Here is a 25,815-nt window from a genome sequence, read left to right on the forward strand (position 1 = left end):
TCCCCAGATGGAATGATCCACTTCCACCAATGTGCTCTTCTGGTTCCCCCCGCCCCCCAATCCCTGCCTCATCTACAGAAAAAAACTTGGGAGAGAGGTTACATGGGAGAAGGAGAGAGGAGGCAGATAACAGATAGGGAGATTTATGATCTAAATAAACCGGATTAAAATAAACAGTGATGTTGTTTCTTACAGAATCCACTACAGCGCAAACAACAGTATGTGTCCATAGAACATGTGAATGGACAGAATGGTATGATGTCAGCTACCCTAAATTTGGACGAGACAATGGGGATTATGAAACACCAGAGAAAATAAGAGATAGAGGAAACAAAGTATGTAAAATGCCAGATGAAGTGGAATGCAGAGCTCAGCGCTTTCCTAATGAAAGCATAGAAACCCTCGGACAAAAGGTACAATGTTCCAAGTCTAACGGTTTGATATGCAACAATAAGGATCAGACACCACCAATCTGCCTGAATTTTGAAATCAGGTTCCTATGCTGCCTATACACACCATGTGGTGCATCAACAACTCCAGTAACACCAGAAATAACAACAGCAGGATCCAGAACTACATCTAAAGTGACAGGTGGCATAACAACCACCCCGACACCCCTTGTTACCACTACGGCAGGAAGCATCACTACCGGCTGCCAACCCAAATGCCAGTGGACCCCTTGGTTCAGTTTTCACACTCCAAGCTCCGACCCTGGGGATGGCGATCGCGAGGACATTAAGAGCATCCAGGCATCGGGCGGTACCATCTGCGAGCACCCTCAAAAGGTGGAGTGCAGAGGAGTGGACTACAAAGAGCTCAGCGCATCTGAACTTGGACAGAACATGATCTGCGATATCAACACTGGACTCCTTTGTGAGAATGCCAAACAGAAAGGGAAGTACAAGATCTGTTACGACTATGAGATGAGAGCACTGTGTTGCGACTACAAGCACTGTGAAACCACCCCAGCGCCACTGGTCACAACAAGTGCCACCACCACAGAAGCCCCAGGTAGCACAGTGGGCAAGAGCACGGCTCCAGCATCCTCCACGGGCTCTACACCACCTCCTGTTGTTCCCACCACCACCGAAAGCACCACCCTTGTTTCCACAACACCAGGAGAAACCACAGGAAAGCCAACAACCACAGAAACACCAGGCAGCACGGCAGGCAAGAGCACGCCTCCAGCATCCTCCACGGGCTCCACGCCACCTCCCGTTGTATTCACCACCACCGAAAGCACCACCCTTGTTCCGACAACTCCAGGAGTTACAACAAGAAAGCCAACCACCACCACCCACTCAACGCCGCTTTCCACCCTCCCTCTCACAACACCAGGCTCAGTCAGCACTGCTGCCGTCTCCACTGGAGTGGTCCCCACGGTGACAGCCACAACACTCCAGTCCACTCCTGTTTCCAAGCCTTCCTCAACAATACCCACCACCGGGACCACTGCACAAACCCCTCCAGGCCTGCTGACCACAACAACCACCCTGGCTCCCCTTGTTACCACTACACCAGGAAGCATCACTACCGGTTGCCAACCCAAATGCCAGTGGACCTCTTGGTTCAGTTTTCACACTCCAAGCTCCGACCCTGGGGATGGCGATCGCGAGGACATTAAGAGCATCCAGGCATCGGGCGGTACCATCTGCGATCACCCTCAAAAGGTGGAGTGCAGAGGAGTGGACTACAAAGAGCTCAGCGCATCTGAACTTGGACAGAACATGATCTGCGATATCAACACTGGACTCCTTTGTGAGAATGCCAAACAGAAAGGGAAGTACAAGATCTGTTACGACTATGAGATGAGAGCACTGTGTTGCGACTACAAGCACTGTGAAACCACCCCAGCGCCACTGGTCACAACAAGTGCCACCACCACAGAAGCCCCAGGTAGCACAGTGGGCAAGAGCACGGCTCCAGCATCCTCCACGGGCTCTACACCACCTCCTGTTGTTCCCACCACCACCGAAAGCACCACCCTTGTTTCCACAACACCAGGAGAAACCACAGGAAAGCCAACAACCACAGAAACACCAGGCAGCACGGCAGGCAAGAGCACGCCTCCAGCATCCTCCACGGGCTCTACGCCACCTCCCGTTGTATTCACCACCACCGAAAGCACCACCCTTGTTCCGACAACTCCAGGAGTTACAACAAGAAAGCCAACCACCACCACCCACTCAACGCCGCTTTCCACCCTCCCTCTCACAACACCAGGCTCAGTCAGCACTGCTGCCGTCTCCACTGGAGTGGTCCCCACGGTGACAGCCACAACACTCCAGTCCACTCCTGTTTCCAAGCCTTCCTCAACAATACCCACCACCGGGACCACTGCACAAACCCCTCCAGGCCTGCTGACCACAACAACCACCCTGGCTCCCCTTGTTACCACTACACCAGGAAGCACCACTACCGGTTGCCAACCCAAATGCCAGTGGACCTCTTGGTTCAGTTTTCACACTCCAAGCTCCGACCCTGGGGATGGCGATCGCGAGGACATTAAGAGCATCCAGGCATCGGGCGGTACCATCTGCGATCACCCTCAAAAGGTGGAGTGCAGAGGAGTGGACTACAAAGAGCTCAGCGCATCTGAACTTGGACAGAACATGATCTGCGATATCAACACTGGACTCCTTTGTGAGAATGCCAAACAGAAAGGGAAGTACAAGATCTGTTACGACTATGAGATGAGAGCACTGTGTTGCGACTACAAGCACTGTGAAACCACCCCAGCGCCACTGGTCACAACAAGTGCCACCACCACAGAAGCCCCAGGTAGCACAGTGGGCAAGAGCACGGCTCCAGTATCCTCCACGGGCTCGACACCACCTCCTGTTGTTCCCACCACCACCGAAAGCACCACCCTTGTTTCCACAACACCAGGAGAAACCACAGGAAAGCCAACAACCACAGAAATACCAGGCAGCACGGCAGGCAAGAGCACGCCTCCAGCATCCTCCACGGGCTCCACGCCACCTCCCGTTGTATTCACCACCACCGAAAGCACCACCCTTGTTCCGACAACTCCAGGAGTTACAACAAGAAAGCCAACCACCACCACCCACTCAACGCCGCTTTCCACCCTCCCTCTCACAACACCAGGCTCAGTCAGCACTGCTGCCGTCTCCACTGGAGTGGTCCCCACGGTGACAGCCACAACACTCCAGTCCACTCCTGTTTCCAAGCCTTCCTCAACAATACCCACCACCGGGACCACTGCACAAACCCCTCCAGGCCTGCTGACCACAACAACCACCCTGGCTCCCCTTGTTACCACTACACCAGGAAGCACCACTACCGGTTGCCAACCCAAATGCCAGTGGACCTCTTGGTTCAGTTTTCACACTCCAAGCTCCGACCCTGGGGATGGCGATCGCGAGGACATTAAGAGCATCCAGGCATCGGGCGGTACCATCTGCGATCACCCTCAAAAGGTGGAGTGCAGAGGAGTGGACTACAAAGAGCTCAGCGCATCTGAACTTGGACAGAACATGATCTGCGATATCAACACTGGACTCCTTTGTGAGAATGCCAAACAGAAAGGGAAGTACAAGATCTGTTACGACTATGAGATGAGAGCACTGTGTTGCGACTACAAGCACTGTGAAACCACCCCAGCGCCACTGGTCACAACAAGTGCCACCACCACAGAAGCCCCAGGTAGCACAGTGGGCAAGAACACGGCTCCAGTATCCTCCACGGGCTCGACACCACCTCCTGTTGTTCCCACCACCACCGAAAGCACCACCCTTGTTTCCACAACACCAGGAGAAACCACAGGAAAGCCAACAACCACAGAAACACCAGGCAGCACGGCAGGCAAGAGCACGCCTCCAGCATCCTCCACGGGCTCCACGCCACCTCCCGTTGTATTCACCACCACCGAAAGCACCACCCTTGTTCCGACAACTCCAGGAGTTACAACAAGAAAGCCAACCACCACCACCCACTCAACGCCGCTTTCCACCCTCCCTCTCACAACACCAGGCTCAGTCAGCACTGCTGCCGTCTCCACTGGAGTGGTCCCCACGGTGACAGCCACAACACTCCAGTCCACTCCTGTTTCCAAGCCTTCCTCAACAATACCCACCACCGGGACCACTGCACAAACCCCTCCAGGCCTGCTGACCACAACAACCACCCTGGCTCCCCTTGTTACCACTACACCAGGAAGCACCACTACCGGTTGCCAACCCAAATGCCAGTGGACCTCTTGGTTCAGTTTTCACACTCCAAGCTCTGACCCTGGGGATGGCGATCGCGAGGACATTAAGAGCATCCAGGCATCGGGCGGTACCATCTGCGATCACCCTCAAAAGGTGGAGTGCAGAGGAGTGGACTACAAAGAGCTCAGCGCATCTGAACTTGGACAGAACATGATCTGCGATATCAACACTGGACTCCTTTGTGAGAATGCCAAACAGAAAGGGAAGTACAAGATCTGTTACGACTATGAGATGAGAGCACTGTGTTGCGACTACAAGCACTGTGAAACCACCCCAGCGCCACTGGTCACAACAAGTGCCACCACCACAGAAGCCCCAGGTAGCACAGTGGGCAAGAGCACGGCTCCAGTATCCTCCACGGGCTCTACACCACCTCCTGTTGTTCCCACCACCACCGAAAGCACCACCCTTGTTTCCACAACACCAGGAGAAACCACAGGAAAGCCAACAACCACAGAAACACCAGGCAGCACGGCAGGCAAGAGCACGCCTCCAGCATCCTCCACGGGCTCCACGCCACCTCCCGTTGTATTCACCACCACCGAAAGCACCACCCTTGTTCCGACAACTCCAGGAGTTACAACAAGAAAGCCAACCACCACCACCCACTCAACGCCGCTTTCCACCCTCCCTCTCACAACACCAGGCTCAGTCAGCACTGCTGCCGTCTCCACTGGAGTGGTCCCCACGGTGACAGCCACAACACTCCAGTCCACTCCTGTTTCCAAGCCTTCCTCAACAATACCCACCACCGGGACCACTGCACAAACCCCTCCAGGCCTGCTGACCACAACAACCACCCTGGCTCCCCTTGTTACCACTACACCAGGAAGCACCACTACCGGTTGCCAACCCAAATGCCAGTGGACCTCTTGGTTCAGTTTTCACACTCCAAGCTCCGACCCTGGGGATGGCGATCACGAGGACATTAAGAGCATCCAGGCATCGGGCGGTACCATCTGCGATCACCCTCAAAAAGTGGAGTGCAGAGGAGTGGACTACAAAGAGCTCAGCGCATCTGAACTTGGACAGAACATGATCTGCGATATCAACACTGGACTCCTTTGTGAGAATGCCAAACAGAAAGGGAAGTACAAGATCTGTTACGACTATGAGATGAGAGCACTGTGTTGCGACTACAAGCACTGTGAAACCACCCCAGCGCCACTGGTCACAACAAGTGCCACCACCACAGAAGCCCCAGGTAGCACAGTGGGCAAGAGCACGGCTCCAGCATCCTCCACGGGCTCTACACCACCTCCTGTTGTTCCCACCACCACCGAAAGCACCACCCTTGTTTCCACAACACCAGGAGAAACCACAGGAAAGCCAACAACCACAGAAACACCAGGCAGCACGGCAGGCAAGAGCACGCCTCCAGCATCCTCCACGGGCTCTACGCCACCTCCCGTTGTATTCACCACCACCGAAAGCACCACCCTTGTTCCGACAACTCCAGGAGTTACAACAAGAAAGCCAACCACCACCACCCACTCAACGCCGCTTTCCACCCTCCCTCTCACAACACCAGGCTCAGTCAGCACTGCTGCCCTCTCCACTGGAGTGGTCCCCACGGTGACAGCCACAACACTCCAGTCCACTCCTGTTTCCAAGCCTTCCTCAACAATACCCACCACCGGGACCACTGCACAAACCCCTCCAGGCCTGCTGACCACAACAACCACCCTGGCTCCCCTTGTTACCACTACACCAGGAAGCACCACTACCGGTTGCCAACCCAAATGCCAGTGGACCTCTTGGTTCAGTTTTCACACTCCAAGCTCCGACCCTGGGGATGGCGATCGCGAGGACATTAAGAGCATCCAGGCATCGGGCGGTACCATCTGCGATCACCCTCAAAAGGTGGAGTGCAGAGGAGTGGACTACAAAGAGCTCAGCGCATCTGAACTTGGACAGAACATGATCTGCGATATCAACACTGGACTCCTTTGTGAGAATGCCAAACAGAAAGGGAAGTACAAGATCTGTTACGACTATGAGATGAGAGCACTGTGTTGCGACTACAAGCACTGTGAAACCACCCCAGCGCCACTGGTCACAACAAGTGCCACCACCACAGAAGCCCCAGGTAGCACAGTGGGCAAGAGCACGGCTCCAGTATCCTCCACGGGCTCGACACCACCTCCTGTTGTTCCCACCACCACCGAAAGCACCACCCTTGTTTCCACAACACCAGGAGAAACCACAGGAAAGCCAACAACCACAGAAACACCAGGCAGCACGGCAGGCAAGAGCACGCCTCCAGCATCCTCCACGGGCTCTACGCCACCTCCCGTTGTATTCACCACCACCGAAAGCACCACCCTTGTTCCGACAACTCCAGGAGTTACAACAAGAAAGCCAACCACCACCACCCACTCAACGCCGCTTTCCACCCTCCCTCTCACAACACCAGGCTCAGTCAGCACTGCTGCCCTCTCCACTGGAGTGGTCCCCACGGTGACAGCCACAACACTCCAGTCCACTCCTGTTTCCAAGCCTTCCTCAACAATACCCACCACCGGGACCACTGCACAAACCCCTCCAGGCCTGCTGACCACAACAACCACCCTGGCTCCCCTTGTTACCACTACACCAGGAAGCACCACTACCGGTTGCCAACCCAAATGCCAGTGGACCTCTTGGTTCAGTTTTCACACTCCAAGCTCCGACCCTGGGGATGGCGATCGCGAGGACATTAAGAGCATCCAGGCATCGGGCGGTACCATCTGCGATCACCCTCAAAAGGTGGAGTGCAGAGGAGTGGACTACAAAGAGCTCAGCGCATCTGAACTTGGACAGAACATGATCTGCGATATCAACACTGGACTCCTTTGTGAGAATGCCAAACAGAAAGGGAAGTACAAGATCTGTTACGACTATGAGATGAGAGCACTGTGTTGCGACTACAAGCACTGTGAAACCACCCCAGCGCCACTGGTCACAACAAGTGCCACCACCACAGAAGCCCCAGGTAGCACAGTGGGCAAGAGCACGGCTCCAGCATCCTCCACGGGCTCTACACCACCTCCTGTTGTTCCCACCACCACCGAAAGCACCACCCTTGTTTCCACAACACCAGGAGAAACCACAGGAAAGCCAACAACCACAGAAACACCAGGCAGCACGGCAGGCAAGAGCACGCCTCCAGCTTCCTCCACGGGCTCCACGCCACCTCCCGTTGTATTCACCACCACCGAAAGCACCACCCTTGTTCCGACAACTCCAGGAGTTACAACAAGAAAGCCAACCACCACCACCCACTCAACGCCGCTTTCCACCCTCCCTCTCACAACACCAGGCTCAGTCAGCACTGCTGCCGTCTCCACTGGAGTGGTCCCCACGGTGACAGCCACAACACTCCAGTCCACTCCTGTTTCCAAGCCTTCCTCAACAATACCCACCACCGGGACCACTGCACAAACCCCTCCAGGCCTGCTGACCACAACAACCACCCTGGCTCCCCTTGTTACCACTACACCAGGAAGCACCACTACCGGTTGCCAACCCAAATGCCAGTGGACCTCTTGGTTCAGTTTTCACACTCCAAGCTCCGACCCTGGGGATGGCGATCGCGAGGACATTAAGAGCATCCAGGCATCGGGCGGTACCATCTGCGATCACCCTCAAAAGGTGGAGTGCAGAGGAGTGGACTACAAAGAGCTCAGCGCATCTGAACTTGGACAGAACATGATCTGCGATATCAACACTGGACTCCTTTGTGAGAATGCCAAACAGAAAGGGAAGTACAAGATCTGTTACGACTATGAGATGAGAGCACTGTGTTGCGACTACAAGCACTGTGAAACCACCCCAGCGCCACTGGTCACAACAAGTGCCACCACCACAGAAGCCCCAGGTAGCACAGTGGGCAAGAGCACGGCTCCAGCATCCTCCACGGGCTCTACACCACCTCCTGTTGTTCCCACCACCACCGAAAGCACCACCCTTGTTTCCACAACACCAGGAGAAACCACAGGAAAGCCAACAACCACAGAAACACCAGGCAGCACGGCAGGCAAGAGCACGGCTCCAGCTTCCTCCACGGGCTCCACGCCACCTCCCGTTGTATTCACCACCACCGAAAGCACCACCCTTGTTCCGACAACTCCAGGAGTTACAACAAGAAAGCCAACCGCCACCACCCACTCAACGCCGCTTTCCACCCTCCCTCTCACAACACCAGGCTCAGTCAGCACTGCTGCCGTCTCCACTGGAGTGGTCCCCACGGTGACAGCCACAACACTCCAGTCCACTCCTGTTTCCAAGCCTTCCTCAACAATACCCACCACAGGGACCACTGCACAAACCCCTCCAGGCCTGCTGACCACAACAACCACCCTGGCTCCCCTTGTTACCACTACACCAGGAAGCACCACTACCGGTTGCCAACCGAAATGCCAGTGGACCTCTTGGTTCAGTTTTCACACTCCAAGCTCCGACCCTGGGGATGGCGATCGCGAGGACATTAAGAGCATCCAGGCATCGGGCGGTACCATCTGCGATCACCCTCAAAAGGTGGAGTGCAGAGGAGTGGACTACAAAGAGCTCAGCGCATCTGAACTTGGACAGAACATGATCTGCGATATCAACACTGGACTCCTTTGTGAGAATGCCAAACAGAAAGGGAAGTACAAGATCTGTTACGACTATGAGATGAGAGCACTGTGTTGCGACTACAAGCACTGTGAAACCACCCCAGCGCCACTGGTCACAACAAGTGCCACCACCACAGAAGCCCCAGGTAGCACAGTGGGCAAGAGCACGGCTCCAGTATCCTCCACGGGCTCGACACCACCTCCTGTTGTTCCCACCACCACCGAAAGCACCACCCTTGTTTCCACAACACCAGGAGAAACCACAGGAAAGCCAACAACCACAGAAACACCAGGCAGCACGGCAGGCAAGAGCACGGCTCCAGCTTCCTCCACAGGCCCTACACCACCTCCTGTTGTTCACACCACCACTGAAAGCACCACCCTTGTTCCGACAACTCCAGGAGTTACAACAAGAAAGCCAACCACCACCACCCACTCAACGCCGCTTTCCACCCTCCCTCTCACAACACCAGGCTCAGTCAGCACTGCTGCCGTCTCCACTGGAGTGGTCCCCACGGTGACAGCCACAACACTCCAGTCCACTCCTGTTTCCAAGCCTTCCTCAACAATACCCACCACCGGGACCACTGCACAAACCCCTCCAGGCCTGCTGACCACAACAACCACCCTGGCTCCCCTTGTTACCACTACGCTAGAAATTACCTCTACTGTGTGCCTCCCTAAGTGTAACTGGACCTCCTGGTATGATTTGCACCGTCCTACCAGCAGTCCAGATGATGGCGATATAGAGAATTTTGAGACCATTCGAAAAGCTGGAGGAAATATTTGCAAACATCCACAAGACATTGAATGCAGAGCTGAGAATCACCCTGATGTCAGCCTGTATCTGCTTGGTCAGGAAGTGCAATGTAACCTCCATGTTGGACTTTTGTGCGAAAATTCAAAGCAAACCGACAAAATGTGTTATAACTTCCAGGTTAGATACCAGTGCTGTGAATACAAGCCCTGCCATCCTAGCACAACACCACTGAGCACACCTGCTGCTTCTACCACAGAAAAACCTGGCAGCACCGCTGGCAAAAGCACAACTCCAGCATCCTCCACGGGTTCTACGCCACCTCCCATTGTATTTACCACCACCCAAAGCTCCACTCTTGTTTCCACAACTCCAGGAGTAACCACAGGAAAGCCAACGACCACAGAAACACCAGGCAGCACTGCTGGCAAGAGTACAGCTCCAGCATCCTCCACAGGTTCTACGCCACCTCCCATTGTATTCACCACCACCGAAAGCACCACCCTTGTTTCTACAACACCAGGAGTAACCACAGGAAAGCCAACAACCACAGAAACACCAGGCAGCACTGCTGGCAAGAGTACAGCTCCAGTATCCTCCACAGCTTCTACACCACCTCCCATTGTAGTCACTACCACCCAAAGCACCACCCTTCTTTCCACCACTCCTGGAATTACAACAGGAAACCCCATGACCACCATCCCTTTCTCAACCCCTGGCTCCGTCAGCACACCTTCCATCACTTCTGGAGTGGCTTCCACCGTTTCAACCACATCTCTTCCATCTACCCATGTTTCCATACCTGTGTCGACGATATCCACTACTGGGATTACTGTAGAAACAGCAACTGTCCCTACCAGAGTGCCATTTTCCACTAAGCCTTTGGTCGTTGTTACAACAGGTAATTACAGAATGAATCTGCATATCCTGGTATGAAAATCTTGTTACCTTTGGTAAATATTCCAACGGTTAAATTTATTACATGTTACTCAATTACAGGTGTCATGCCAAATGTTAGCAAATTGTTTCATATTAATGGGGGCTTGGTGATCTTATTTCATATACCACCCTTTTCAAAAATTGGTATCTATCCCAATTATGAAACCTAGTGTCTATCAGCTAGCAACTTATCAAAAATGTTTGCCTAGATCTCAGTGTGCATTTTTCAAAGAAGTTTTCAATGCTATTACAAGTAGTAGATAGCTCTCTGGCTAGATATTTGGAATTTTATTAACAGCACCTTTGGACTGGAGGGGTGTGTTTCTTGATACTGGGAGGAATATAGCTGGATTCCCCTGTTTCTTGATAGTATTGTAGGTGTATAATAAGAAAAGCAAGTAAGCAAAGTATTGATCTGATCCATTAAACTGGTTTTTGTAGTACAATTATCAAGTTAAATTCTCCAGCCCTAAAGATACATGTAAGTCCGGTTGAGCTCAGTTGGAATTCTGAATTGTTATGCTTCAGTTGGTGCTTTGGAAGTGTACACTGAAGTCTTAAGTATCTACAGTGTTTAGCATCCATTTCCAGCAGTATGTCTTCAAGCAGTACGTAACAACTGTTATACATTTATTTCTTTTCTATTGTGTCTTCAGCAGCAACAAGTACTTCCATACCTTCTACAACAGGAACTACAACAGTCACTTTGAGCAGAACAACTCCATGTTTCTGCCGTGTGCCCGGATTTAGTAAGGGCTTGTTTTCTCCTGGTGAGTTTCTCTTAATGAATTTGAAAAGCAGCTGAAGCAATGTTTTCATTCACATATTGCTTTGATTGTACATATGCTCAACATACGTCCTTCCTTATACCTACATCATGATTGTGCACCACTCTCCACAGGGGAGTCTACTTTGGTGCTCTGCTGTATAGTTTGAGGAGGAGTAGAAACCTTTTTACTTACTTTTTACATTTACATTTAAATCATTTTATTAATCCTGCTTTATCTGGGTTTTTTGTTTGTTTTTTGCAAGTTTGGGGCTGATATTTTCAATGCTTTATTGAATTTATGTATCTGTGTTTTACTCTACACTGCTTTACATGTTTTAACAACCTAGGGAACAAAAGTATTAGCTGAGATGAATTCTGTAATTCTCTCATGCCATAAATTCTTTGAACAGTATTGAACCACAGAGATGTCAATAGATCCATCTCTCACCTATCCCCTATCCCCTTTTACAACTGACTCATATTCATGTACATCTACTACTATCTGCCAGCCATTACTTTTAACAGGTGGCCAACATGTCCTTTTACTCCCTAGGATTGTGAGTCACAAGTTATACTTGTATATGATTTACTGGCTAAGGACCAACTGGGGAAAAGGCCTTGGCTGAACCTCCTGCTGATCTCCCATGGTGGTGTGGGGTTGGAGCTTGCCCACTACAAATTACACAATCCAATGCATGCTTTCTCAGACTTGCTGCTGAGAGTTGCACTGCATGTCAGTAGACAAATTCATCTGAACTTTATTTGCATTTTAGAACGTTATGACATGTTTTGTTTTATAATTTTCGTACATGGTGCTTTATGATAAATTCCCTCCTTTTTTTAAAATAGGGGAAGTAATATACAATAGAACTGATAGTTCCGGATGCAGTTTTTATGCAGTTTGCAACAGAAGCTGTGAAATTGAGGTGTTCCAGGGACCATGTCCTTCAACAACTCCTTCCCACCCATCAACACCATCAGTTACAACTGCAGGAACCCAGCCTTCTCCGTCACCCACTACTGTTGTTCCATCAACCAGAGTATACACTACTGCAGCTGTATCAACCCCCACAACTCCTGTAACAGGTTGCCCTGATATTGATCCACCAAGAAAGGTGATTAGCATTGTTTTCATACATACATTGGGGATAGCTTTTGCTAGCTGATGAGAGGCTGTAGCCCTAAACATCAAAAGGGCTCCATGTTGGGGAAAGCTGTTGGCTACCAAATGCCTCTCTCACTCCATTTTCACCCATCTTAAAAACCATCAAATGAATCCTCTCTTGGTGAACGAGGTGTCTATGTTGAAAAGAAAATCCTGACTACCCCAGGGACTTTTGCCCACAATTCATGCTGTATGAGCACCACTGTTTTGGGTGGTATGAGGAGCTGTTATGTGAACATGCACTTGGTCACAATCAACTCTCTTGTTATAGATCTTATTTGTGCTATTGATCTCACTGAAAATGGATGGGGATCTTGATGTTACTGCATTCAAAGTCTCATTATCCCTGACCACTGGTGGTTGGAACTGGTGGGAACTGGAATCCAACAACTTTGGGTAGGCTACAGGTTGCCTACCCCTGCCACAGAGTCATATATGGAGAAATCTCAAGTCCATTCCGAATGTTCTTGTTTGCCTCACTTTTCTAAAACATAGCAAGCTGGCTTATACCAAGGCAGACTATGGGTCTATCTATCTCACTCTTGTCCTTGTTGACTGCTAATGACTCCTCAGGGTTTCATATAGGAGTCTTCCCTGGGGCTATCTGGAGTTGCTAAGGATTAAACATGGGACCTTTTGCATGCACACCATGTGCTCTACCATTGAGAAACAGCCTCTCCCCCTAACACCCCATTTTGCCTCCAGATGGGTTTTCCTCTTCCAGTAGGACAAGAACCCTTGGTAGTGGAGATGGTGTCTTTCTAAGAGTATGACACTTGTAGAATATTTTCTCTCTGGTTTCCCTCTAGACCAATGAAACTTGGATGTTTAACAACTGCACTGTGGCAACTTGTGAAGGAAACAACAAAATAGTTCTGAAGCCGCAACCACCTGTAGAGAAGACAGTATGTGTGAGTGGACTCCCACCGATAAAAATAGTAGATAAGGATGGCTGTGTCGAACGCTATGAATGTGAATGTAAGTATAACTGAGCATTCAGAAAAAGTACATATATCTTTATGATATGGAATGAGAGATTAAGATATTTAACTTACAGGACTGTATCATACAAAGCTCAGGGGGTGTAATGTCATGCAGTTGCAATTCCATTTATTGAGGGAGGTGAGACTTTTGAGGGTCTTTCAGGGAAGGCTATGGATTTGCAGAAGCCTAAACCTCTTGTTTCTCTAGCATACTCCTAAAAAAGTCAATGGGTGGCTTTTCGTATTTCAATGGAAAGGAGTAAGGGAGAAAATGCTGTGATTCAACCAATTCCTGTCCTGGCTGTCACTAGTCATCAGGACTCTGGCTATGGCAGTTGTTTCACCACAAAATCTGCACCATCAACATTGCTCTCCTAGAATTCTCTTATTATTCCCACTTTCTAATTGGTGTACCAAACTAGGACCTAGGCCATCAAAGTTAATACAAGCAACAGCATAATAACCAATGATTTCACAGTGTATATTTACTTTGGTTACTCTGGTTCGCTCAAGACTACACTCCAGGTGAACCTTATTTGATCTTTTGATTTCTGTTACAGGTATTTGCACTGGTTGGGATGCTAACTATCTGACATTTGATGGCACTTATTACACTTTCTATGACAACTGCACTTACATCTTGGTGAAAGAGATTGTGAATATACATGGAAACCTCAGTGTTTTGCTTGACAATTATTTCTGTGATGTCACTAACAATCAGCCCTGTTCCAGAGCCATCATTGTAAATTACAACTCAATGGAAGTTGTGCTAAGCAGCGAAGTGCATGAAGGAGTGAGAATTAACAAGGTACTGTGTGCCACAGATTTCTCAAACTGTGTCAGCTTCCTACAATAATTATTTTTTACCAAAACAAAAATGTCAAAATGACATTTATAAACCAGCTAATGGGTTGTAAAATTTACATAACAATCATGGCAAAGTGCCTGTTTGAGGAATGCTACTTAATCCCATGATGTAGATTATGTTTAGGATTGAGATGCTGTTCCTCAAACTGTGCATCTCTATAATGACTACTCAGAAGAAAGCCCCCACTGAGTTTAATGCACTTTACTTCCAGTTAATGGTTATAGAATCAATGACATATGCGCACACACACATATATATGCATGTGTGTGTGTGTGTGTGTGTGTTTTCAGTTAAAAACTATGGCTTACTGTTTTTAATTAAATACAATAACACAGTAAAATCATCATTGCAGTATTAAAAGTAGTATAAAAACAGGCAGCTAGGAAATATCAGCATGGCCAGGACTGATTGCCCTCAAGTGCTCTGGAAGACTCTGAATCCTCCAGATTTATATTCTTTTGCCTCTTTTGTGCTGCTGTTTCAGATTTTTTTCAACCATGAGCCGGTCAATGGAGATTTCACCAAATATGGTATTTCTGTCACCAGTACTGGAACTGTCATGAGTGTCGAAATCCCTGCACTCCAAGCTTTTATATCTTTCAACGGGCTCACTTTCTCAATAAAACTCCCCTTTGACCTATTTCAGCATAACACAGAGGGGCAATGTGGTAAGTAAAGGGATCAAAACATCCCCAACCATTCAAATCCTTTTTCACAATGTTATTCCTTCAAAACAAATTTCTTTGCATAGGAAGATGTGGAGCATTAGAAAAGCAATAAAGAAAAATTAACCATTGGGGGGAGGGGCCACAGCTCCATGGCCGAACACATGTGTGTGGTGTTAGACCATCCCAGGTCCAGTTCCTGGTATCTACATCTGAAAGTTCTTGGGATGAAGAAAGAACTGCTGCCCATCAGAGTAGACCTAATTGGGCTTAGTGGACCTATGGTTTGACCAGGCTTCCTCAACCTTGGCCCTCCAGATGTTTTTGGCCTACAACTCCCATGATCCCTAGCTAGCAGGACCAGTGGTCAGGGGTGATGGGAATTGTAGTCTCAAAACATCTGGAGAGCTGAGGTTGAGGAAGCCTAGGTTTGACTAATATATCCATACTGAAGAGTAGGAAACAGAATATGCATATAAGGTACACTTTATGATAGCAACAATGGCTTTTTCAATTAGGAAGTCCGCTTCGTTATTTCAATGTCATTCAGAGTGACACTAATGTATACTGCATATTCAGCACACTTATGATGTGACCCTTTCTCTCTCCTAGGGGTATGTTCAAATGACAAGACAGATGACTGCCGCCTCCCCAACGGCCATGAAGCTTCCTCTTGCTCAGAAATGGCCAGCTACTGGAAGACCTACGATAAAAACAAGCCCCATTGCTATGGAGTACCAACAACATCACCTCCGACAACAACACCGCATGAGCCAAGAACGACAACACCAGCACCAACACCCTGCACCACTCCATCTCCTCTGTGTGAGCTGATTGTGAGCGAGTAAGTTCAACACAGCCTTTACAAATGCTTCGGCTGTTAGATCCTGCAGAGCAAGCTATCGCTTTGACAACGTTATTTTTTAAAAAAACCCACTTCTGATGAACACATAGGAACATAAAATCATCACCAAGACATTGTGCACATGACCTCATCTGTCCAGCTTGTGGGCAGGACATAAGCCACTGGTTGACCACAGGACTAGAAAGATAAAGCTTTGGTCTGCTCCAGCAGAGCTTTTCACCTTATATTCTTATGTTTTTATCTACTGCTAGGACATGAGGAATGTTTTCTAGGGATAGATAACACCCTTTTCCTTTATTGTTCTTATATTTCACAGATGATAATAATAATAATAATAATAATAATAATAATAATAATAATAATAATAAATTTATTTGTACCCCGCCCTCCCCAGCCGGAGCCAGGCTCAGGGTGGCTAACATCATAAAACTAACACAGTACACAAAGAACATAAGATCCATCCAACAATAAGCATGGCATTGTTTTAGTATCTTCAAGGCATCTCGGCTACCTTATATACCATAAAGAGCTATAACATTGCAACACTGTAGGATTTTTAATTCCATAGTAATACAAAGCTGATCTTTCTAGAATTGATATCATTGTGAAATGTACTGTACATATTTGCTAAGAATATTATCCTTTCAGTCGCAGTTTCATACTGAAAATGGGGTGGCAAGGGGACATTGCAATATTTATGAGCCATAGTTCAACCATGTATTCTTTTGTATTTGAAGTGTCTTTGAAGAATGCCATAAGGTTCTGCCTCCCAGAATATACTATGAAGACTGCCTCCTTGAAGCCTGTCAGTCTTCCAATGATTCTGTGCCTTGCTACAATTTGGAGATATATGCTTCCCTCTGCATAGCTAAAGGGGTTTGTACTGACTGGAGGAACATGACGCTAGGAAAATGCCGTAAGTGGAAGACAACGTATTTTCGCTTATCCTAAAGTGAGCAGCAATTTATCGTAGAGCAATAATAGCTGGGTGAACCAATCAATCAACCATTCAAAACGGTGTCAGCAGATGAATAGTAATCAATGCAAACTGAACAATAGCATGTTCTAACTGCAGTTGCATGTTTGTTTCCCTCAGTCTTTGTCTTTTTTTCACAAGAATTAAGATTTCAGCTTCTGCACTTCATAGTGGATTGAATCCAGAAGGGAAGGGAAGTTGACTTTTGCTAATTGCTCCATCTCCCTGAAGCCCATTGCAACCTCTGAAACTACTCCAGAGGGTTGGAGGATCCTCCAGATCAACATGGGAGGTGGCACTGCAAGAGGATGGGGGAATTGGCAAACGTTGCCTCCTTCTCTTTCCACCAACAGGTTTTCTCCACTGGATTAGAATCCATCTGTGGATGTCTGTATTGAATCCATGTTCTCAGCTATGGATATTTCCATTTGTCAGTCAGGATTGAGCATGCACTGGGGCTTACAACAGTCCTCTGGGTGTGGGTGTGCCTTGCCTTGGCAAACGCCACTCCTTCATTCAATCTGATGCCAACCATAGATGCTTTATGTGATTTTTTAAAAAGCTAATGGGAAAAACATAAGATGGCAACATGTAATACATAGTTCTGCCTCATGTTGGAGTCTTTCTGCTTTTTAATGACACATTTTATTCTCTTATATACAGCATACCACTGCCCCAAAGACAAGGTGTACAATGCATGTGGCCCCATTCACCCTGTCACCTGTGATGATGGGTATGTATTAACTAAATAATTAGCTCTCTGAATGCTAATGGCTGCACTTTTGTATCTTTGAATAAGAGACAAATATGAAATACGTATATGACTTGCTAGAAAATGGTGAATGTATAAAGGTCATATCAAGATCTTTATATGAAGATCTTTAATTAGTTAGTATCATCCCAAGTATGGCAGCAGCGGATAGTTGATGTGTTAATTATTAGGGGAATGTTGCATTAATTAATAGGATTTGTTTAAAAAAATGCATTATCTATTTATATGGTCATTAATTCCATGTCAATTCCTCCCCAAATAATTATGATTGCCAGCTTCAGGTTTTTAACCCTGGTTAAACTGCATTCTTTGCTGGTAGATACTTTAAACCTGCCAGAGCCTGAGCAGTTCCCACCACAGAAGTCCCTGCCTTGGTCTTTCAACTCTACTCATTTTACAAGGATGTTTTCAAGATCCAGTCAGTCCTCCAGGGCACCATAAACCTTTTCAGGTTCTCCAGGCCCTATCCCTATGGCTAATCCAGGGCATGGTAATTCTAATGTTTGGTGCTAAACACGTCTACCCTGGAATCACATACTTGCTTGTACTCTGCACAAATTAATGAGGCAAGAGTACAAATACTGTATAGGCCACATAAATGGATTAGCATGCTTACCTGATACCATAAATCATGGTAATGTTGAATAGTTATTCTAGCTTTAATTCTCTCTATTCAGCTTGGTTACCTTAAGTCAAGGGTGTTAAAAGGTGGGGTCCGTCCCAAATTAAGTAAAGCAGAGCAGGTGAAAAGAGTTTAAAGCCAGGATAACTATTCCGCATTACCTTGTTCTTAGCTCAAAAAAGGGATTCTGTTTCAACCCTGATCCCATGCATAGTAAAATTGGATAGCATTGTACAGTGGTACCTCGGGTTAAGTACTTAATTTGTTCCGGAGGTCCGTTCTTAACCTGAAACCGTTCTTAACCTGAAGCACCACTTTAGCTAATGGGGCCTCCTGCTGCTGCCGCGCCGCCGGAGCATGATTTCTGTTCTTATCCTTAACCCGAGTTACTATTTCTGGGTTAGCGGAGTCTGTAACCTGAAGCGTATGTAACCCAAAGTACCACTGTAAATAGATTAAGAAAGATCCTTTCAAAGATTTCTTCCTTCTAGTGTAGTGTTTGCAGCTTGAGCACAGTGGCCTGGCAGACTAGCTTTCACTGGTTTAAATTGGGGGTGGAGAAGTGACAGCCCATAGGCCAGATTCAGCCTACAGCACTTTTGACCTGAGTGGTTCAGTGTGCACTGTTAATCTGCAACCATATGCACACTTACTTGAGAGTAAGTGCCATTGACCTGAAAAACTTATTTCTGAGTAGACATGCAAATAATTGTGCTGACCGGATTCCCAACACACAATTCTTACTCTTAACATAAACTGTTGCAATTAACCTGTTGTCTCTTATTATGCCATCTATAGTGAATGGCTCCAGTATTTATTTACTTCTTAGGAAAGCGCCAATTTTCTTTTGCATTTAAATACTGTAATCCCTTAGAAAAATAGTGTTTTTACGAAGGTGAGCATTGAAGCTATTAAACTGTTTGATTACAGAACTGGAAATAATATTATCTGCTCTTCTTTTCCTTGCAGACCAACCAAAGATACAAGTGAGCATGTTGCTGAAGGATGCTTCTGCCCAGAGGACAAAATCCTCTTCAATACATACACGGATATCTGTGTCAAAACATGTGGTAAGTTTCTCTATTCCTGATCGGCTAATTATGTCAATTTAAACCAAAAGCAGATGCATAATTAAAGGTATTGGAGTTCATCAGCAAATGATTGGCCCTTTACTGGCCAAATTACCAGGAAGGTCAACTCAATTCTATGTTAAACATTTGCTGGGAGATAAAATCCCACAAGTTTTAAAGACAGCAGTCAAATTTCTGTTGGTGGCTGTGACAATAAGAAGTCAGTTAACCACCTAAAGCTGGAAGGATTATTTCCAGGGCTTACCTGAAGCTATTTGCTATTTTGTATATTTGCTAGTTTTTATTTTCTAAGCTGCTGTTACTATGCTACGCTTGTCCTGTATGGTTTATTTCTGGTCTGTTGCCCCTAATAAACAGCTTATGAAGATCATTAGAGGTGGTATGTGGAAGGGCAATCCTCTACTTATCTGCTTAGAGGTGTGTGCATGTGTATAATTAGGGCCTAAATAACACAAGGATAACTTTAGCTTTTTCTAACATTTGCATGTCTTTCTGTAATTTCAAATTATGTCTGTAAACTCAAAATGAGCAGCTGACCTGCAAGGGGCATGACACAAGTGGTGAAGAATAGCAGGATGCTATGGCATCCTCAGCATCCATTTCCTTCTGTGGTTACACATAAATGCTCCGTTCCATGTGATGAAATTAAGTTTTACTACTATGTGGTTAATACAGTATTGTTATGCCTGTATTTTTATTATACTGCATGGAGGTATGTTTTTAAAGAACAACCCAGGAAGAATCCTGTAAAAATTCAGCATGTGGTGAAATTCTCTGTATAAACTGGTTACTTAGCTGGGAAAAGCTGCATAATAATGGCTACAGGAAACTTGTGTTAAAGTTAAGGCAGTTTACATGTTTATGGAATATAAGGGATCTGTATGAATTCTTATGCCTTTATTTATTTCCAGGCTGCGTGGGACCAGACGGATTGCCCAAACCAGTGAGTATTTCACTTGGAAAGATTATGCCTAGACCATTGCCTATACACAGGCAACATAGAGAATCATCCAGAACTGACAAGGGACTAATAATTGGACCCACTATGACTGCAATACCCTGCACCCCTGCACATACATTCACAAGGCGGCAAACTGTTATTATTAGTGCTAAACTTCTGCTTTACCAGACAAGGGCATCATTTTATATTGTAGTAGGAGTCGGAGATCATTTCAGATTTTAGGAGGGAGGGTAAAGTCATGTGGGGAGGGAGAGAATTCACAATATTTTATTTTATTTAGTTTCTTGCTATTGTTATACACCATGTGTGTGTGTGTGTGTGTGTGTGTGTGTGTGTGTGTGTTGGAGAATAACCAAAAGAAAGCAATAGAAGTCATTGAAACTTTTCTTTGTAGCTTTGTAGTTTTGTAGCTTTGTAGATTTGTAGTTTTGGTATGCATAACTGGCATGTACCAGTAGATCCAGATAATTATTATCAACATGCAGAAATAGTGAGCTGGTCAGAAACATAGAAGTGCTTCTGAAGGAGAAGCAGACATAGTCTGAAATACCAGCCTCTCCTGGGCTCTATAGCTGTCAGATGGATTGTACAGCACACTTTCCAGCCCCCTTTGGATTGAGAGGTACACCAGTTGTCCCCTGAAGCCTTTGAAACATCAGATTAGACACGCTAATATTAATGGGCCAAACTTAGTCATGTCCATCAATTTCAATGGGTCTATTCTGAGTAGGACTAACATCTAATGCAACACTTTGTGATCTCAAAGAAAGACTTTGCATGGAAGTGATGGAAATTAAAATAGCAGCTGGTAGAGGTTGTGGTCTCCATCGTAAGTACTTTGCTTGGGTTTCAGAAGAAGACCAACAAGACTTTCAGAGGACTCAGAAGGCCATGCCTAAGGCACATATAGAACCAATGCTATATATGTGCATCTCCCTGAAACAGCCTAGAAGGAAATTTAACCTGGTTCAGCATAACTTTCTGTATCTTATAATTTAAGGAAGTCTTTTTATAGCCATTTGTGGGGTGGTGGAAACAATCCTTAAGAAGCACCTTCAAGTTGTATTGTATGGCTCTGGTCCAAAGCTTATTGCACAGTTACCGTAAGTTTGATATTACAGGAAACTTAAGATCAACTAGGTGCCCCTTCTAAAGAAAGCTTAAGGTCTAATAATTGACAAGTAAGCAGATGATGATAGGTTTCATTGCTGCCATACAGTGTTAAATGATTTGCTTTCTTTTTCATATAGCCTGGCTCCTCATGGAAGAGCAACTGTCAAGAGTGTATTTGTGACCCATTGACTGAGAGCGTCCAGTGCAAGCCACAGACCTGTGTGTCATCGGAACCACCCAAATGTGAGAAAGAAGGGTTTGTGCCCGTCCCTGTGCTGACACCAAAAGACCCGTGCTGTCCAGAACTTCAATGCAGTACGTATTTGCATGTATTATTTATTGATGGCCAATGCCAATCAATCCAATTCGGCCCTCTGTTGATGAAACAATTTGTGCTATTATGGTTACTGTTGCTTTGGTTGAGGGGGAAACACAGACATCCAGACAGCATTACATGTTGGCAGGTAATATCAGTTGCACAATTCTATCCCAACTTAATTATCTCTATAGTAAATAACCACACAGAGGAATCTGTAAAAAATACAAAAAACAAACAAACCATTTTCTCTTGTCATATGGGGACTGACAGGCAGATAAAGAGTTAAATCTCTGGGTTTGGATGCTTTGCTCACCATATAGTCAAAAGAGCTTTACTACAATTAACCTGCAATTCTACATACATTAACTTGGCAGTATGTCCTTCAACCTTAGTAGGAATTTTTGACAGAAATCTGCTTAGGACTGGAGGACTTGTCAGAAACAGGAGATTTGCTAGTCTCCTTTCCCTCCTTTACAATATGATCTGAAGGCAAGCTAAGTCAATTCTGAAATGTATTTATTTATTTAATGCATTTTTAGTCCACCTGTTAGCCAGAAAAAGGCTTGCAGCAAAACTTACAATGATCAGTAATAAGACAGTCCCTGCCCCAGGTCTTGACATATAACAGACCTGGCATGAGAGGGAAAGGAAGCGGTGGGCGGGGGGGGGGGGGTAGGCATACTCAGACCTTGGATCTTACTGTTCTTTTTAGCCTGGAGGGGTGAAACAAGCTTATTGTGGATGGTGGATGGGTGGGGATTGGCTAGGTCTCCCACTTGCCACAATGGCCAGCTTGGGAGGCAAGGGGAGTAAACTGCTAGCAGCTTTTAATGCCCTGGAGTATGCTGTCCTTCAGCTCTACAATACTAGCGTGTGACGTGTTGGGCGGTGAGTGGGTATGTATGTGTCAAACCTCCTTCAGCTGTTTTTTCTCTGGCTGATGGAGGGAGCCATGCTGGTCTTCCTTGTGCATACCTACGCAACCCCAGTACACTCTCACCCACCAGTCATGATACTGAATAGGATTATTGTCCTAGCACCACAGGAATATTTGCTGGTCTAAACATTTAAGGCTGGGGTGCTAGACTTGCTTCTTCAGCTCTGTTATGTTTTCTGATTATTCCACAGAATGCAATACTACTACCTGCTCCAACGAAAAGAAACCTTGTGAACTTGGATACGAGGCAACCCCAGTCCTGCTTGAAGGAGACTGCTGTGTCAGCTTTCCCTGTAGTAAGTGCTAGCATTCTGACATGTAGAGAGAGAAAGTAGATGAGAGAGATTAAAACATCAAGTTAGGCTGAACCCAGACATAATTTACGTACAGTGGAAGCATTCCACACTCCCCTCCTTAAAACAAACAAACAAAAATGTTGCCATTAAAACATTTTAGAAACTGAAGACACATTCTGGAGTGCAGCGTCAAACAGTATGAACTACACTTCAAAGCCACCTTGGACTAGTGTCAGACTAAAAGCTGGAGAAACTCATCTTCAAAATTCCACTAGGCCGCAAAGCTCATTGAGTAACTTCGGGCCAGTCACTGTGTACACAAAATACCTTTAAAGCACATTATTTCCTCCAAAAGAATTCTGGCCACTGTAGTTTACCCCTCGCAGTTAAAATTCCTGGCAACCTTTAACAAACCACAGTGCCTAACATTCCCTGAGGGAAAGAACATGTTTCAAATGTGCTTTACAGTTTTATCTCTCACCTGAATCCATTTCACAGGATTGTTGTGATGGTAAAAGTGTGTGTGTGTGTGTGTGTGTGTGTGTGTGTGTGGTGGGAGGGACTATATACATTGCCTTAAGCAATAAATAAATACACACGCAGCTGTGAAACAATAGCAACATCAAATTGATCCCCCACCCACTTAATTTAGGCAGGTGAAATGAAGAAAGCCTAGGGGGATGAGGATCCAGGAATGGACCTTATAAACATAATTTCCCCACCATATTTTAAAGTAATTGTCTGTTTCTGTTTTCAGTACCAATCCCAGATGTCTGTCTTGTCAATGGAACACTTTACAGGGTAAGAATGCGAGTTTTATGTCTACATATACTATGTACACAGATTAAAATCCTTCTTTTCTATTGTTCCCTATTCAGTCGTAGGCAGAGACTGTAGCAACAGCAGTAGCAGCAGCCGGACTTTGAAATTAATTTCAAGGGGTACCTGTCAAGTCAAAGCAATGCTGTTTGAGCATGCTTTTTTTTATATACTGATTTTCAGACATATTTATTATACCTTTCAACTGTGCAGGTTCTCAAGAGTAGCTAAAAACAACCAAAAAGGAACGTGAAATGGCAGAACCGCCAAACTATAAGAACAGATGTTAAAACCACATAATATAAAACACCATAAGGTTCTGGGGAGATAAAAGAAGGTTATTTTGGCTTCGTACCAAAAAGACATTGAAGTCAGTGCTAGGTGAGCTTTCCTGAGGAGGGTGTTCCAGAGGAGGAAAATGGCAATGGCACCCACCTGAGAGGAGCTAGAACGGAGTTCCGGCAAGTTCCAGCTGAAAAAAATCCTTGCCTGTCACCCTTACTGGCCATTGGGCATGCTGACTGGGGCTGGGGGAAGTTGGAGCCCAACACCTAGAGGGCCACGGCTTGCACCTCCCTGCCTAAACCATGCAATGATTTGCATGTGCAAATCTTCACTGACTGCTGTGCTGTTGAGTTGGCTGCATCATCCCAAAAGCAGCCATTTTTCCAGTCAAACTTCTGCTTACAAAGTATGCAGCGCTCAGGGAGACTGATGTATCCAGTAGGCCTTCATCACCAGCATAATGCCAGTGAGATGAACAATAACCGGTTTTATTTGGGGGTTTTGCCGTTTTTGGCCTGTGACATCTTGGAACCGCTCTCCAGAACACAGGCCTCAAAACGGGCTCAGTTCCAATTTTCCCCTCAAGAAACCCTTTCAACTTTTGGCCACTAGGGGGCCAAACAAATCAACTTACTGTACTGTTTTATTGGCTTTTTTATGATTATGACCGTTTAAAATGTTCCTTCGTAAGCCGCTTTGAGCACTCTAGTAGATTGGGGAAGGTGCAAAATAAAATGTAAACTTTAAAGTTATGAATTTGAACTTGAGGCCATATTAGAATACTACAGAGGGTGGGGGAGGGGGACTTCCCAAGCAAGCATTTTTTGAGTAAAAGTGCAAATCATACTAAATTATTTAAACCACCTACACTTAAGTGTCCAGACAGTGAAGTTTTTAAATGGCCATTTCAAATGGACACCTGCTTCATTAACTATGGAAAATGTTTGACAATGGGCAGATACTTCTGCCAGATGAAAAGCAATTCACTGAGGCAACTCAAGCCACTGTTTTCTGCCTTCTAATAATGGGTAGTTTTGGGATGCATTTAGACAGGAGCTTAATATTAGAAACGGGTTGTTGAGATATCGCAAATGGGTCATTGGCAACATTTTTTTAACCTAGCAGAGTTTCTCTGGAAAAAGTAAATCTGAATTAAAGATGGGGGGAATACGGGTTGATATGTTGATGACAATGTCATGTGGATCCTGTGTACGGCTGCGCAATATATAAATATATCATCCAAAACTGGCTTGAAATCCATGTCATGATATTGTTTCATAATTTTTGACCTCGTAATATATCATGAATCATGATATGAGTGTGCTGCTTCACAATCATATTTTTCTTGGGTTGCATTGTGACTATATCAACATTTCCCACAGTAAACATCTCACATGTGAAAGTCAGAACCACATTACAAAATACTCAAGGATGCATGCCAAGGAATGGCCACTGCAAGTTTAGGTTAGGGTTGCCAGATATCTAAAAGAACACCTGACCTGCTCTGGTGCAGCAGCTTGACTTTCAAAAATTAACAGCAGCTTGACTTTAGAAAATTAACAGCTGAAACTTTTCACAGCGTGGAAATTAGAGAGATAAGAAGGTATAATGTTCATTTCCATGCTGTGAAAAGTTTCAGCTGTTAATTTTCACATGGCTGTTAAACACAGCAGCTGAGATTGGTTAAGAAGCTGGCAACCATATTAGACATATATTTCTTCTTACACTTTACATGTTTACTTAGGAAAATGCAAATATAATATTGGTGTAACCATGGCAAACA

At 46.2% G+C, this 25,815-nt stretch overlaps 1 protein-coding gene across 1 annotated transcript in view; it reads left to right on the top strand.

The window, feature by feature from the left end:
- The window catches only part of LOC310749638 (mucin-5B-like), a 61,445-nt gene that overhangs the window by 31,080 nt on the left and 4,550 nt on the right, over positions 1-25,815 (top strand). The window contains exons 30-43 of the mRNA XM_083586929.1: positions 196-10,488; positions 11,183-11,296; positions 12,145-12,410; positions 13,270-13,438; positions 14,004-14,251; positions 14,796-14,979; positions 15,589-15,820; positions 16,579-16,757; positions 17,481-17,550; positions 19,181-19,281; positions 20,214-20,245; positions 21,514-21,691; positions 22,824-22,928; positions 23,686-23,729. Coding sequence (XP_083443055.1) covers positions 196-10,488; positions 11,183-11,296; positions 12,145-12,410; positions 13,270-13,438; positions 14,004-14,251; positions 14,796-14,979; positions 15,589-15,820; positions 16,579-16,757; positions 17,481-17,550; positions 19,181-19,281; positions 20,214-20,245; positions 21,514-21,691; positions 22,824-22,928; positions 23,686-23,729 — 12,215 coding nt within the window. The remainder of the gene's footprint in view (positions 1-195; positions 10,489-11,182; positions 11,297-12,144; positions 12,411-13,269; positions 13,439-14,003; positions 14,252-14,795; positions 14,980-15,588; positions 15,821-16,578; positions 16,758-17,480; positions 17,551-19,180; positions 19,282-20,213; positions 20,246-21,513; positions 21,692-22,823; positions 22,929-23,685; positions 23,730-25,815) is intronic.

This window comes from Podarcis filfolensis (genome assembly GCF_964270895.1).
Source record: "Podarcis filfolensis genome assembly, chromosome: 1".
NCBI classification, from domain to species: Eukaryota; Metazoa; Chordata; class Lepidosauria; order Squamata; family Lacertidae; genus Podarcis; species Podarcis filfolensis.